At 50.2% G+C, this 16,566-nt stretch overlaps 1 protein-coding gene across 2 annotated transcripts; it reads right to left on the reverse strand.

The window, feature by feature from the left end:
• Positions 1-1,848: 1,848 nt before the first annotated feature.
• On the reverse strand, positions 1,849-15,986 carry ELK1 (ETS transcription factor ELK1). Of its 2 annotated transcripts, XM_029239877.1 has the most exons (6): positions 15,823-15,986; positions 8,395-8,638; positions 5,288-5,737; positions 4,120-4,587; positions 3,332-3,433; positions 1,849-3,246 (listed from the first exon to the last, which is right to left on the reverse strand). In XM_029239877.1, the coding sequence occupies exons 2-6, from the start codon at positions 8,602-8,604 to the stop codon at positions 3,148-3,150; spliced, it is 1,329 nt and encodes a 442-aa protein (XP_029095710.1). In that variant the 5' UTR covers positions 8,605-8,638; positions 15,823-15,986; the 3' UTR covers positions 1,849-3,147. The 2 variants fall into 2 exon arrangements, with proteins under 2 accessions (XP_029095710.1, XP_029095711.1); XM_029239878.1 differs by lacking the exon at positions 15,823-15,986 and having other exon boundaries at positions 2,972-3,246; positions 8,395-8,710.
• Positions 15,987-16,566: the final 580 nt, after the last annotated feature.

The following is a 16,566-nucleotide window of genomic DNA, read 5'->3' on the forward strand; positions in this document are numbered from 1 at the left end:
ACACGGGCCCAGCCGCTCCGCGGCATGTGGGATCTTCCTGGACCGGGGCACGAACCCGTGTCCCCTGCATCGGCAGGCGGACTCTCAACCACTGCGCCACCAGGGAAGCCCCCAGAGTCACGCCTTTTGATAGGATGTTTCCACCGCTCACTCGGGCCGTCATTTTCTCACATACACAAATGGTTAGTGATTTATAGCCACCACTGGTCTCTCTGGAAGTTTCTCGCGCACACACCCACACCCACAATCAGTCTTTCTCCCACCTCTTCACACTCACACCCATTCTGCACACCCAGAGTCACTATGGTAAGAGTTTCACACACATACACAATCGCACAGCGTCTCAGACACTGTCTTAGTCGCCTAGTCTCACATTTCTTTGCAAGCAGCTTCCAACATGTCCAGTCCTTGCTCTACATCCTTTAATAAAGTCTCTTGCAGTTTTACACAGACCCACACAGTTTCTCAGACACTCTCCGTCACTCGTTTTCTCACTCTCAGTCACCTAATCAGTGTCACGGTCACTTGCCCTCACTCAGCCTCTGACATCCTGTTGTTACTAATTCACCAATGTTACTAGGCTCTCAGTAAGTCTCGCACACAGAGCCTCTCATGGCCCGTCTTAGTCGTTTACACCGTCATCTGCTGCATCCAGCCAGCGTATTGTGTACCCTCAGACACAATTACAGCCTCATCGGTTTCTCACACACACTGATCACATGGTCTCTATGTCTCATTTACTCTGTTCCATTTTCTCTGTTTTTCACCAGCATGTAGTCTCTGGTTTACAGTCTCTCATGAAACGTTTCACACTCTCACATGCTGCTCAGTCATCAGTTTTCTCTCCAGCGGCACTGACTTCCTTCTTTTTTACTCATCGCCTCTCACTCACAGTGAGGTGGTCTCTAGCTTACTTTCACTCACTCAGTCTCACCATCATTTTCTCTTACAGAGTCCCTGAACCTGTGGGCTAGACCGGAGTAGTAACTGCAAATCAATCTGCCACTAGGCTCAGGTATACACCCACACACGTACACACACACACACACAAATTACAGCCTCTCACGCTCTTCCAGTCGCAGCCACATTTTCTCAGTCTCTCACGCAGTCTTTGCTAGTTTAGTCTCACAGGAATGGTTTTCATACACACAATTGCGTATTCTGGTATCTTTCGTCTCAGGCACCCATCTGGCCTCACATTTTCTCTCATACCATCAACCTCTCACACATGCACTCCCATTACTTTAGTTGATCCAACAGCCTTGCGTGAACAGTTTCATGCACAAGCCACCTCCCAAACGCTGAGTCACCTGCTTACTTACAGTGAAGTTCCTTACCTACGCACGGTCCCTGACGATCTCTATGGCACTTTCGTGCTCATACAGGCTCTCACACGTTGTTTTGGTTACTGTCTGTTTTGCTCACCATCAGCCTGTTCAACAGTGACTGACGTGCAGTCCCCACTTGCTTCTCATAAACATTATTTCACACACACCACCAGTTTCTCGTATAGTACCTTAATCACTCATTCAGTCTTACAGTGGTTTTCTGCCACCCAGCCATGATTTCTCACATAGGCACAATGTCAAGTTTGTGGTTACAACTTCCACTCTCTCAACACATGGCTTCACAAACGGACGTGCGCAATCACAGCTTTCCATAGTTTTCTCTTTTTCACACACCTGGTTGCCAATCTACAGTCTCTACCACTGTTTCGGACACACACCACTATGCTCTCTCGCTCTCACGATCAATCTCACACCCTCACCGCCTTTCACACAGTCACGCCTTCGCACACAGTTACTCCCAACGGCTTTAGGGGAAAAAAAAATGCTAGCAGTCTCCAGCATCACCTTTAAAAATATATATTTACAGGAACAATTCCCCATTCTCTGGGACTCTTAGAAAAAAAGATCCATTTTTGGGGAAGTAAAACAAACAGTGGAGACAGGTGTAGCACCGTCCCCCAAATCACCAACCCCCAGGTCCCCAGGCCCAGGCTGGGCCGGTGCTGACGGGAAGTGAACCCAGGAGTCCTTTGAACCCGCCCTTCTCCAGCCTGGAATTCACACAGGACAGGCTTTATGTCCCTCATTCCTCCCTCCCAACTCCAGGGACACTTAAAGGGTCCTTTGTACCCGCCCGCAGGAAATTGGGGGGCTGGGAGGGAGCTGAAAATACATGTTTGGTATCAAAAATAAACACTTGGGGGCGGCAGGAAGACCCCCCCAAATCCCTTCCTTCCCACCCACCCTATCTCAGATATGGGAAGAGATGCCTCCCTCTCCCCTATTGAAAAGCCCTGTTTAAAAATAGATTATACTATCAAAATGGCAGGGGGTGGGGGACAGGGAGACCTGGAGTACTGGTTGGAGGGGGCCCCCCAGACGGGGACCACTCCCCCAAAAAAACCCTCCATTGGGAGGTAACAGGCAGGACCCCAGGAGTTTGGCAGACACAGGAATGGCTTCTCAGGGGAAGAAGAACAAAAGGGGCATTCCTCCCCGGCCAAAAAAGGTGGCTGAAAAAGGACAAGCTGTCTGAGAGAAAGGCCGGGGGAGGTGGAAATTCCCATTCCCAAGGGTGTGAGTCTTCCTTGGCCAAAACTCCCAAAATGTTAAACAGCAAAAATTCTTCCTGGACCCTTGTGGAGGGCCAGGAATAATAAACTACAGCAATCTAGCTCTTCTACCCACACCCCAAAATGGAGACAGGGCTCCCTCAGCTCCCCAAGGGCAGCCTGAGAAATAAATAAAGAAAGTTCCTTCTCAAGCCAGACCCTGACTATCTCACCTTGGGGAAAAAATGTGGAGATGGGGGAGATGCCCTCGCCAACCGCCCCCGCCCCACGAAAGAGTTGGGCCAGGCTCCTCCCAGTGGCCTTCAAAAAATAAATAAATAAACCGTCCCCACCACTGCAGTAGGAGACGTGTAAGAGCGGCCACTGGGGGACTGACCAAGAAGAGAGAAGTTGTATGTTTTCTGTGGAAGGGTTACTGAGAGATCCTTTTTCCTAAGAATCCCCACCCAACCATGACCACAGCACGAGTCTGTCAGCTGAACTACGTTTCTCCTTGAGACGGCTGGCTGGAGAGAAGTTCAGGGCATGGATGGAGTGACCCCAGAAAGGGGTGGTGGTGGTGATAGTCATGGCTTCTGGGGCCCTGGGGAGAGCACCACGGGGGTTGAGAGGCCATCCACGCTGATGGAAGGGATGTGCACCTGGGCGCTGCCACTGGACGGAAACTGGGGACAAAAATAGGGAGAGGTCATGGACTGGGACCGTGCTAGGGTCTCTCACCCTTTCCGAGATGGGGGGAGCTGATCCTACCTGGAAGGAGAGCTTGGCCGGGCTACGGGGTGCAATGGGACTCAGGGTGCTCCAGAAATGAATGCTGGGGGGCAGCGAGCTGGGCGTCAGCAGCACCGGGGTCTGTGGGGAAGGGGTGGTCAGGGCGCAAGTGAGCAAGAGGGCAGGTGTGGGAAAACCAAAGGAACTTGGTTCCAGCCCCGCCAGATTTCCCACTCATACTTATGAGATCACTCCTCAAAAGTGCACAGGCCTAGACCATAACTACTAAGGCCATGCCCGTGACAGCTCTCCAGCTTTACACAGACAACCCCTTCTAACTCCTGAGGGCCCACCCCAGCCTCATTGGGCAAGACCACCTACAAGACCCCACCCACATGCCGCTTTCAAACCTCACCATCCCAGTAGCTCAGGGTCAACTTCCAACTCTTATCCCCCACCTGCATACCTCACAGGAAACCCCCTAAGCAAATCCCAGACCCAAAAGCCCCGCTTAGGTTCCTCAAGCTATGCTCCAACCCAGAAACAGTTCCTGCAGAAAGTCTCTCGGGCCCCCCAGTCCCTGCCCACAGAACTCCCCAGACCTGCCTTCTTTTGGGGACCCGAGCCCTCGGCATTGCAGGCTCGTTCGCCTTGTAGCAATCAGGCCCCGTCTCTCCGCGCAGCCAACCCCACTCGAAGGCTCCACCCTCCCAGTCACTCAGAGGTAACCGTATTGGCCCTCGCAGTCAGTCTAACTCCTCCCGCCACCACCCCACCCCAATCCCATTCATTCCAGGTGCCAGCCCCGCCCCTTCAAAGGCTCTCACCAATGTGTGCGTAGGTAGCAGGGAAGGCGTCAGCGCTGGGCCTGGCGCCTGCAGACCGGAACCAGTTCCCGATCCTGGAGTCCGTTCGGGTCCCGGCCCACCCAGCAAGCTCGGACTGAGTGGAAGCTCCAGGTCCCGGGGCTTCCGGCCCTTCTGAGGCTGGGTGTTCTCCGTGCTGGAAGTTGTGGAAGCCGCAAGGCCGCCCACCGGCGCCGCAGTTTCCATAACGACCGCAGGCAGCCGGGCTGGCACGCCCTCCGCGGGAGGGGCTTCTGGCTCGGCCTTGGGCTCAAAGGGCTCGGCCTTGACGGCTTCCAGGACAAACCCCGCCTCCCCAGTGGCTGCAGCTTCTAACTCTTCCTTGGGCTCTTCCACTTTGACTTCTGGGGGCAGTGGTCGGCCCAACCCAGGCTCCATATTTGGCTCTTCGGATTTAAGGTTTGGGGCCTCGGGTGGGGTCAGGATGACCTGGGAGAGGAACAAGTGCAGAGGGGGTGCCTAAAGATTGCTGGGGTAGTGAAGCCAATTATTTCCCTTGGAAAGCAGGACCTGGTAGTGGGAGCAGGTCCTCCAACAAGACGTGGGACTTTGCCAAGGAAGTGGGGCTCCTTCTGGAGTAGGTCCTCCTATCTGGGGGCAGGGGAGGGGTGAGACACCTGATAGCGGCACAGCTGCCTTTAGGGGCGGGACACCAGGAGATACTGCCCCCATTCACGAAAGCAGTGGTTCTCAGAAATTTGCTTTATGGACCAGCAGCATACGCCTCATTTGGAAACTTGTTAAAAGTGCAAACTCTCAGACCCATCCACAGACCCACATAAACAGACATTCTGGGGGGTGGCCCCCCGAAATCTGTGGCTTAAAAAGCCCTCCAGGTGCTTTCTGATGAGTGCTAAAAGTGTGAGAACCAGTGCATTAAGCAAACACATTCAGGACACCTGCTACATGTTGGGTGTACTACTAATTGTTGTGTGCTTAATTTCCTTCTTCCTTCCAAGGCTTTGCATAGCTTTCCTCCCCATCCCTTTCTCCAAGGGGACTTCTGTGTCCCTCCTTCCACTATATCTCCTTTAATAGGACGTTTATGTCTCCCCTCCTCCCAGCCCCCCTCCTCACTTGGGAATTGTACATCCCTCCTCTTGCTGACTTTCCATACTCTAGTCCTTACCTGGAGAGGCAGGCCGGCCTCCTCAGCCTCCAGGCAGGCCTCCAAGGGGCTTGGACTGGTGCTCCTGCCCCCCGAGGGGGGCACTGCTGCTCCTGCAGGGGCGGTGTTGGGGAGCACTGTGGAAGGCCGAGGATGAGAGGGTGGCTGTGGCTGCGGCTGCAGGGACTGGATGGTGAAGGTGGAATAGAGGCCCGAGCGCATGTAATCATTCCGGCTGCTGCGTGCCAAGCCGCCTGGGCCTGCCACTCCTGCACCCCTGGGTGTGCCTGGCTTCCCAGAGGCAGTGTCCCCGGGGATGGCGTGTACAGCTGTGGTGCCCACATTTGCCACAGTGGAGGTGACAGACACCTCAGGCTGGGGCGGGCAGTCCTCAGTAGAGCACCCCGCGACCTCGGGGTAGGACACAAACTTGTAGACGAACTTCTGGCCACTCACTTTGCGGATGATGTTCTGGGAAGGGGGAGACAGGATAGAGGGTCTTAGAAGAAAGGGCCAGGGAGGGTATGGATGGTGAGGGGGTGAAGGGGTGTGTCTCCTATAGTGCCTTTCTCTCCTCGTGCCCCTCTCCTGTCCTTTTACATATACACCGTCCCACCTCAGTGTCTGCCTCCCCATAGGTTCCCCCTCCCAGCTTCTTTCACAGCTCACTCATCTAATTTGGGGTCTCCTCCCTTCTCTTCCAGTTTCTACCGCTCTCCCCCAACCTGATTCCCCTCTCTGTATTCTCCCCCAGCTTCTCCTCCTTTTCTGTCCCCCCCACCCATAATCCGTCCTTTAGTCTAATGCCCTTCTCCCCTCCACATCTCCTTCCTGTCCATCCCCCTCCAAGTCTCCCTCTGTCACACTCTCTTCATCTCCATCTGTCCAATTCCCCCACCCCCACCTCAGATACACAAAGCCACACCCACGGGCTCCTCTCCACACTGGGGCCCATGTAGGGGAGTAGATCCAGGAGCAGGCTTTCCTCCTGGCTCCAGAAACCAGGAGTGTCTGTGGGCTAACAGGGCCAGGCCCTGGGGCTGGCTGCCAGGACAGTTTTGGAGTCTAGTTTATGCAGTAAGACAGGAAAATGAAGTCACTGATAATAAATGTTGGAAGAGACTAAATGAATGTTGAAGAATGTGGTGATGAATTGTTAATAGACATGAATTATTACAGGATTATTTAAAGCTCTTGACACAGACGTGGAACAGGGCAAGGTCATCAGGGAGGACAGGATGAGGAGCCTCATTCTTAATACTGTTGGGGAGGTTTAAGCTGAGGCAATTGGAAAATGAAGTCACTGATAGCAACTAACAAGAATTTAAAATACTGGTATAAATATTGGGAGAATCTTAAGGCTGGCTTGGGTGGGTCACAGAGCACGTTTGGGGTATTTCAGGACAGGTCTGGAGGGTCTCAGGGATATTCTGGTGGTCTCAGAGTACAGAGTGAGGCAGCCTCATTATTAATATTGTTTTGGAGGTTTGAGCTAAAGGATTAAAATATAAAAATGGAATAAATGCTATAAATGAGTTAAGGGTGTGCAGCACAGGTCCAGGGCTGTTCTGGGGGACAAGAGGTATCTGGAGGGCACTAGAGCACCCTGGGAACATCTTAAGTGTTGTTCATGTATATCACAGGGTGGGTTTGTGTTTCTCAGAAAAGGAATGAAAAGGGAGGTTCATTAATATTGTTTTGGAAGTTTCAAAGGGGGTTGAAAGGAAGGGGAATTGGATGAAGGCAGTCAAAAGGTACACACTTTCAGTTATAAGAAAAATAAGTACTAGGGATGTAATGTACAACATGATAAATATGATCCACACTGCTGTACGTTACATATGAAAGTTGTTAAGAGGGTAAATCCTAAGAGTTCTCATCACAAGATGTTTTCTTCCTTTTTCTTTTATTTTGTATCTATATGAGATGATGGACGTTCACTAAACTTATCGTGATGAACATTTCTTGCAGTATATAAGTCAAATCACTATGCTGTCACCTTAAACTTATACAGTGTTGCGTGTCAATTATGTCACAATAAAACTGGAAGATGAAAAATATTGTTTTGGAAGTTTCAGATAAAGAAATAAGAAACTGATGGGACTTCCCTGGTGGTCCAGTGGTTAAGACTCCACGCTCCCAATGCAGGGAGCCCGGGTTCGACCCCTGGTCAGGGAACTAGATCCCGCATACCGCAACTAAGAGCCCGCATGCCACAACTAAAGATCCCACGTGCTGCAACTAAAGATCCCGCACGCAGCAACGAAGATCCTGCATGCCACAACTAAGACCTGGTGCAGGTTTATTAAAAATAAATAAATAAATATTTTTTTCAAAAAAGAAATAAGAAACTGAAGTAACTGGTATAAATATGGGGGGGTATCTAGCACTGGTTTGGGAGTCTGAAAGGATAAGATAAGGAAAATGTATAATTTTAGCTATAGGAATAAGATGATAAAATAACTGATATAAATATTGGAGTGGACCAGTGTTGCTCTGGGAATACAAGAGGATGGGGTGTGGAGCAGGCATTATACATGTTGTTTTGGAGGTCTTAGCTAACAGAGTAAGAGATAAAAAGAATTGATAAAAACGTTGAGGGTCCTGGAGAATAAGGTAAGGAAAGGTTAGTATAATGCTGTCATGGAGGCTTTGATTCTAAGAATAAGGATATTCTAGAATTCTTATTCTGGGATAAGAGCAGATTATGAAATAACTGGGGGAACCCAGGACTGGCCCAGGATGAGGAAGAGTCATTAGTAATAGAGTTTTCAAAAGTTTTGGCCAGAGGAATAAGGCAAGAAGATGAAATGTCGTGCGGGGCACGGTGCGACAGCAGGACTTTGGGTATCTCAGAGAGAGTGGAGTGAGTAGGGGGTCAGTGTTAATGGTGCTATGAAGGCTCTAGTCGAAGCTAAAATAAAATACAATAAAACAACTGAGATAAATGCTTAGGGGCCCCCATGTTCGTCTAAGAGTACCAGAGGATGGGGTAAGAAATGGTAAATTTTAATATCGTTTTCAAAGTTAGAGCTCTATCAATTTAGGCAAGAAAATGACGTAACTGATTTAAATGTTTGGCACAGGCGAGTGGGTGGGGTTCCTGGCCCTAGTCTCAAACACCTTACCTTATCATAGTAGTACCGCAAGGCCCGGCTGAGCTTGTCATAATTCATGTTGGTCTTATTCTTGCGCAGCCCCCAGAGCCGGGCCACCTCCTCAGCATCCACCAGCTTGAACTCACCGCCATCCCGGGAGGTCCAGGAGATAATGTGGCCATTGCCCTGCTCTCTCAACAGCTGCAGCAGAAACTGCCACAGCGTCACAGAAGGGTCCATTGCTGCGCGAGTGCTCACGCCATCCCAGGGGTACCTGGAGGGCAGAAAGCTCAGAGCTGAGAGGTTGCAGACACAGGAAGGGGAAGAGGTCAGCGGAAGAGGTCAGCAGGAGGTGGATTCCTTTCTTGCCATCTTGCCTCCACCTCTGTCTCCAACTGCCACCACCATTCCCTGAACGCCCTCAGCCTGGCTTTGGATGACTCCTGTAATGCGATGAGACTTCTGGGGATACTAGGATAGCGTGAATGTCTTCTGCGTGTGGGACAAATGTGAACCTCTGGGGTCCAGAGGGCAGACTGTGATACGCAGAATAATGCCCCTCACCCAAAGATGTCCACATCCTAATTTCTGGAACCTGTGAGTATATTATGTTACCTGGCAAAAAGAACTACAGGTGAATTTAAGGTTATGGGCCTTAAGCTAGAGACTATTTGGGTGAGCTCAATCTCATCACATGAACTTTTTTTTGTGGTTACAATATACCCTTGTTGCCTATTTATTTTATACAAATCCTACAACCTCAAGGAATTGAATTCTGCCAACAACCTAAACGAACAGGAAATGAATCATCCCCTAGAGCTTCTGGAAAGGAATACAGCCCTGCCAACACCTGCATTTTAGCCTGGTGAGACCTGTGCTGGCCTTCTGACCTCCAGAACTCTAAGAGAATAATTTGTTTTAAGCAGTTAAAAGTTTGTTATAATTTGTTATAGCACGAATAGAAAACTAGAATAAGGCCCCTCACCTGAACATTTTCATTTGCATCTTCTACCACATCAAATATTAAGTTTTCCAGGAGGTTCCTTCTGCCAGCTCCTCGCAAAGGCTGTTCACTTCATGCTGGGTTCCCTTCCTCTGCCTAGAAGTCTTCTCCATTGTTCAGTTACCAGCCCCAAGGGCCTTGCCTTTATGAAAATTCCTGACACTGAATGTCTGCTCTCTTCTGTCTCTCTATTCCACGCTCCTCTGACCTGTCTCTGTCCCTCTGTGTTCTCCTTCTTGACAACAGCAATAATGAACATTTATTGAGTGCTAAATACATGCCAGGCATTGTACCAATCAGAAGCAATATGGCCTACTGGACAATCAGCCCCTCCAGAGCCAGACCGCCAGGGCTGGAATCCTGGTTCTGCTACTTGTTAGCAGTGTGACACTGGGCATGTTCTTTAACCTCCTGTGCCTCAATTTTCCCATCTGTAAAATAGGGATAATAATAATACCACCTAGCTCATAGGGTTATCGTACAGATTAAATATACTATGCCTGGGGTATGATAAGCTCTTATGAAATATTAGTTTCTAATTTGTTCATAATTCCTTATCTGCTATGCCAAAACCTGATCTGAAAGAAAATAAGGCCTTTTGTGGTCTTCACTGATCCTCACTTGGTGTGACTGTTCATACATCGATCTTGCTGCAGAAATCTGAATGTGGCTGATTACAGAGCCCACTAAGGGTGTTATGTAACATCTTGTATGTATACCTTGTCACCTTTTTAAAAGCTGAAAAATTCAAAATTGTGAAACATATCTGGCCCCAAGGGTTTTAGATAAGGGCATGTAGACCTGGATTGCTATTTTTATAGCTATTGACTCATTTCTCTCTCATCACAACTTTGGGAAATAGGTACTCTTATTATCTCTAATTTACAGATGAGGAAGCGGAGGCACAAAATGTCTAAATGACTTGTACAGGCCACACAGCCCTAAGTGGCAGAGCCAGGATTTGGACGCAGGCAGCCAAGTTCCAGGTGTCTGATCTTTTCAACCATTAGACTAAACTGCCCCTTGCACTGACTGCTCCCTCAGCATGTCGAGCAGAGAACAGGACCCTCCTGGCGCCCCCACCCACCCCATAACTGCTCCCTTTGCTGAGTGTGAATTGGAAATAAACATGAGGTTCCTTTTCCTTAAGGAATGAGCTTTCATCAATCAACTGTTCACCCAGCTGTTGGGACTGTTGGGTTAAGAATAAGACCTTCCAAATCGGAAGGTTTCAAAGAACCTCCCTCTATTATTTATAGCTTGAGTCTTTAATCTGTAATGAAATACAGTCTGATCCTCTTATGTCTGAGCTATTCATTCTGAAGTTCATTCTGCAGACACAATTTTAGGCAATTATGTAAGTCACAAGGCCACGAAGTGTCCAGATCAGAGTCCCATCATCAGAGACCTTGCTGGGTTTTTATTTGGAAGGCCTGTTTGTTTCAGAGGCACAAAGAGACCAGTGTGACTCCTGGTGGCGACAACAGGCAATTTTACCAGTTCCTCTTTCAGTAGCCACAGAATCTTTTACTTAAGGTGAAACCTGACAGTTGGCTTCAAGCCTCAGCAGCACATGGGGTTTTGTATTTTGTTTATTATCACGTCTCCCACGTGACCCCTAATAAGAGTTCTAGTCATATGCCTCACTCAGATGTGTTTACTTCTCTTTATTTCGTTCATTTAGCAAGCATTTTTGGAGGGCCTACTGTGGGCCAGGTGCTGGGGATACAGCAGTGAATACAACAGTCAAAAATCCCTGCTCTGGCGGAATTCACATTTTAGTGGGGAAGACAGACAAGAAACAAGATAAACAAGAATATGTCAGATGGTGATAAGAGCTCCGGGGAAAAAAAAACAACAAAACGAAGCAGGGAAGGAGTTGTTATTTTTGAAAGGGTAGTCAGGGGAGGGTAGTCACGAGGAGGTGATATTTGAGGAAAGACCTAAGAGAGGTGAAGGCGTCAGGTCTGTGACAACCTGGGGAGCAGCCATCCAGGCAGAGGAAATAGGGTGAAAGGCCCTGAAGCTGGAGAGCCTGTCAGGTCAGAGGAAGGGAAAGGAGTCTGGCGTAGTCGGAGAGAAGGCAGTGACGGGAAAGTAGCAGGAGATGAGAACAGAGGGGCAGCAGAGGCCAGACTGAGTAAGGCTTTTTCGGGCCCCGGAAGAGCTTTGACATTGACTCTGAGTGAGACAGGAGCCATGAGAAGGCTGTGAATAGAGGGGTGACAGCCTGTGATTTGGATTTTAACAGGATCCCTCTGGCTCTTGTAAGAAGAACCAACTGTACGGGCTGAAGAGGCCACTGCAATAGTCCACGTAAGAGATGGTGGTGGCAGCAGTGAAACTGGTGAGAAGTGGCTGAGTTCTGGATAAAATCTGAAGACAGAGTGAACAGGATTTGTTGGCAGATAGGATGGGGGTAGGGTGGAGTGAGAGAGGTGCCAAAGGTGATTCTAGGTTTGTGGCCTGATCACCTGAGATGGCAGCACTGTGGGAGAGCAGGTTTTGAGGGGAGATCAGGAGGTCAGTTTTGGAGATGGTCAGTCTCAGAGGCCCTGTGAGATACCTACGTGTATGCCAGGAATAATACTAATCTAAACAATAGGAACCAGTCACAGAGCCCTTACTGTGTACTGCAAACCATTTTAGTCACTTAACTCATTCAATCCTCAAACCAACACTATGGGTGGGCATTATTATTACTCTCCCGTTTTCCAGATGAGGAAATGGAGGCACAGAGAAGTAAAGTAACTTGGCTAAGGTCACACAGCTGGAATTTAGCAGAGCCAGGGTTCAAACCCGGGCAGTTTGGCACTAGGCAGTGATCCTGGACACCTTGCTCCACCAGCTCTCTATAGAGCAAAACAGAAGGGTAAGGTCCTACAGGGGGACAGGGATGCTAATTTACATAGGGTGAGCAGGGGGGGCTTCCCTGAGGAAGTGACATTTAAGCAGAGATCTGAAGGAGGGGAGATGGCAAGCCATGCTGACATCTGTGGGAAGGGTGCTTCAAGCACAGGGAACAGTGTGCACAAAGGCTCTGAGGTGGGCCCAAGCTTGGCATGGGCACCCTGAGTTAATCCAATTCCCATCTCTGAAAATATGTATGTGCTGTTCTCCCTGCCAGGAGCGCCCTTCCCCCTTCCCCACACATGATGAACCCTTTATTACACACATCATCAAGTTCTGGTATCTCCCAGGCAGAATTAATTCTTCCTCTGTGTGACCCAATGTGCCGAATAACCTGTCTGTCCTTGCAAATGTGTTCTTCTCTCTGGGTCTCTAGCCTCGTACTCCTGTCCTGTTCTAGCTGTGTGACCTTGAGCGAGTTACTCAACCTCTCTGGCTCTGCTTCTGTACCTGTAAAATGGGGGATATGTCACCCTCAAAGTAAAGTATCTGCAAGATACACCTACTCTCAAAGGCCTTTGTGAGGATTAAAGGTCAGTGTATGTAAAGGACTTAGAAAAGTTATCTCTGGGACATAGCAGACACTCAAATGTTACAATTAGCTGGCGTGACACTCTTCTCCCTCCCCAGCCCCTCCCCCACAATCTTATGTATCAGTATGGCCTCACCATCTGGCTCCCACCACCCTTCTGACCTTGCCTCCTACCTCTCCCTCCACTCTGCTCCAGCCACTCTGGCCTCCTTCATGGCCCTTGAACATGCCAGGCACAATCCCACCTCAGGGCCTTTGCACCGGCTGTTCCTTCTGCCTGGTACACTCTTTCCCTAGGCATTATGGCTCCCTTCCTGAACTCCTTCAGGCCTTAATTCAAGAAGCACCTTCTAAGTGAGGCCTGCCCTGTGCCTAAGATTTCAACCACCCTGATACTCTATTCCTACCTTCCCTACTTCACTTTTCCTCCTTAGCACTTGTCTAACATACTAACTAATTAGACTTATTTATTTATACAGTCTGCACTCTTAGCAAATGTCTGCTCCACAAAGGCAGGAATTTCTGCCGGTTTTGTTCCCTCCCATATCCCCAGAACCTAGAATGCCTGGTGCTCTGTAGGTGCTCTGTAAGTGTTTGTTGAATGAACAGTCCCGACTAACCAGCCTCTTTTAACTAGCTCTCTTATGCCCTCTTCATCTCCATCTGCCCCCTACCCTGATTTATCTGACATTATATTTTTCCATTCATTCGTGCAATAAATTCTTATCAAGTACTGGATAAGAATTTTAGGTGCTGGAGGCCCAGCAGTAAATAAGCAGACAAAAAGAGTCCCTCATGGGACTCCCATTCTAACGGGGAAAGACAATAAATATGACAAACTGGTAAAATATACAGTGTGCCTGACAGTGATAAAGGGCAAAGACACAAATAAAGCAGAGAAGGGGTCTAAGTCCTGCTGGCTGTGCAGGTTCAGATGGTCAGGGACGGGTTGACATTTGAACAGAGCCCTGAAAGGATCCACACAGAGAGGGGGGTAGAGTGTTCTGGGCAGAAAAAATAGCCAAGGGAAAGGCCCCAAGGCTGGGTCGCACCTGGTGTTTTTGAGGATGAGTTAGGAGGCCAATGTGGCTGGAACAGAGTTGGGGGGTCGGTGCATAGGAGGTAAGGCCAGAGAAGTTACTTGTTTTATTAGCTCACAGGTATTCTTTATTTACATTGGAGGGTATTCTAGTTCTGATTCCCCCATTTAACCAGTGAGGAGAGAGGTGCAGAGAGAAAGTGGTTAAGCCACTAAGGTCACATAGCTGCTGGGATCGGGGGTGGATGGGTGCTGAGACAAGGTGTGGAATGGAGACAGCTCTGCAGGCAGAGGGAACAGCAAAAACAAAAGCATGGAGATGGGAACTAATTTGGTTTTTAAGGAGTGGGGCCTCGCGTGAGGTGAGATGTAGTGAGAGAGGAAAGCCTCAAAAATTATCCTAGGGGGCTTCCCTGGTGGCGCAGTGGTTGAGAGTCCGCCTGCCGATGCAGGGTACACGGGTTCGTGCCCCGGTCCTGGAAGATCCCACATGCCGCAGAGCGGCTGGGCCCATGAGCCATGGTCACTGAGCCTGTGCGTCTGGAGCCTGTGCTCCGCAGCGGGAGAGGCCTCAACAGTGAGAGGCCTGCGTACCGCAAAAAAAAAAAAAAAAAAAGTTATCCTATGTTCTGAGGGGTAACCTAACCTGGTACCTACTGATCACCTCTGTGTAAGGTATTTAACCTCCCTATGCCAAACTTCCCTCAGTACCTAGCTCATAGGGTGGATTAAATGAGCTCATTAACATACAGCATTTTGCCTGGTACACAGTAGGTGCTCAATAAGTGTTAGCTCCTATTGGCATTATCACTATCACTAATGTATTCATTTACTGGAGGGAGGCAAGATGTCTTAGTGGTTAAGTGTGTATGAGAGGGTGTGTTCTAGAGTAAAAAAGTCCTGGGTTCAACAAGCACACAGGCTGATCCACTATTAAGGAGGGAGGGTGGCAGGGAAGGCCACAGACTGATCCAGCACAAGGAAAGGAGGCGGTCTGACCCTCTTGGAGGGATTACAAAGCACTGGACTCACAGGAGGGTATACTGGAGGGGTGTGAATGCAAGCACATGGGTGGCAGGAAGGCCAATGAACAGATCCACTGAAAAGGTGTGTGTGTGTGTATGTGTGTAAAGGCTCACCTTATTTACTAGGGGCAAGGAGAGAAGAAAAGCACATTGACTCATGCACAATAGTGGAGAGGGAGAAAAGCCACCCCACAGACTGATTAAAAGGAGAGGGGGACAAGGCCATGGACTGGGCTACTGAAAATGGGGAGATATAAAGCACTAAACTGACCCACTAGTAAAAGGAAGGGAGAAGAAGCCCAAGGACTGGACTGATAGTCTACAAAAAAGGGAGGACAGGGCAATGGGCTGATAAGCAGGAGGACGTGAAAACAAGCATTTAGACTGATCCACTGTAAAATGGGGTGTGTGTGTGTGTGTGTGTGTGTTTGATAAAGCCATAGACTGATGCATTGGGGGATTGGAGGCAGGAATACAAATTCACAGATTAACTCACTGCTGCGGGGGGGGTACAACGCTACGGATTGACTCACTACAGGAACAGTAGGGATGAAAAAACAAGGCCACAGACGGGGCCCCTGAAAGTTGAGGACAGGAGAATACAAACACTCAGACGCACCTACTGTCAAGGAGGTGGACATTGCCAGAGACTGGTTCCCTATAAGCGGGGATCTAGGGCAAGACCACGGCCGAGTCTACTGTAAGGTGGGGTGGGGAGAAATTCAAGCACGCAGACCGACCCATTATAAAACAGGAAGGGGGGTTAAGCTACGGGGCAAAGGGCCAAAGGGAGGGGACAATGGCACAGGTAGGTCCACCAGCCGAGGTGGTGGCGGTGGGGAGTCGAACACCAGCAGGCCACGGGCCAAGCCACATCCCCCCGCGCGGGGGCGGGAAGGATACGTAGGGTCACGGACCAGGCCCTCCACCCTCCAGGCCCCGGGCTCACCTGTGTGTAGCGCAGCGGCGGTGTTGGCAGCTCCGGGGGGCGGGGGCTCCATGCGCGGCCCCACCGCCCCCCAGGCCCGGGTTCCGAGGCGACGGTGGTGGCGGTGGTGGCGGCGGCAGCACCTAGAAGCCGCCCCTGCGTTTCCCCACTGCTCACGTGGGCCCACGAAGGAGGAGCCGAACGTTCCGCTGCTCGCTGATTGGCCAAAGTACCGTGGATCAACGGTGCGGCTTCCAGGGCTGGGGAGGCGGGCCTTGCTCCATAGAGCTATGTTGTGATTGGCCCGAGGGGAACTGATGGAACGCAGATGGCCGCCTGGGTTCCGAGGGGGGCGTGCTCGGCCCCGCCGGTGCTCCACACTGATTGGTTCAAGACAGATTGATAGGCCATGGGCGACAGACAAGGTTCGGGGGACGCCTGCCTCGCACTGATTGGCCTATATGGGATTGATGGAAGACAGCCAGCGTCCGAGGATAGGGGTGGTTAGGCCCTGCTTTCTGCTGATTGGCGGCCGAGGGACTCTTAGCTGCCAGAACCCCTAACGGGGAGGTGCCAAACTCTACGCAGCTCAGCGGAAGCGGGACTTGTATAGAAGTACACAGGCGTAGCAGCCCGCAGGGAGGAGGTCTGGCCAGGGTTCTGCGTAGGCGGGCAGGGTAACTCTGTAGTGATTGGCTAGAAAAGACGAATTTAGAACCGAGCAGCTGCCAGACAAGCGAAGGAGTGTTGAGTGGCGGAAACTAA

Source organism: Monodon monoceros, unplaced genomic scaffold (genome assembly GCF_005190385.1).
Source record: "Monodon monoceros isolate NGI ecotype Baffin Bay Population unplaced genomic scaffold, NGI_Narwhal_1 Super_Scaffold_22, whole genome shotgun sequence".
In the NCBI taxonomy this organism is placed as follows: Eukaryota; Metazoa; Chordata; class Mammalia; order Artiodactyla; family Monodontidae; genus Monodon; species Monodon monoceros.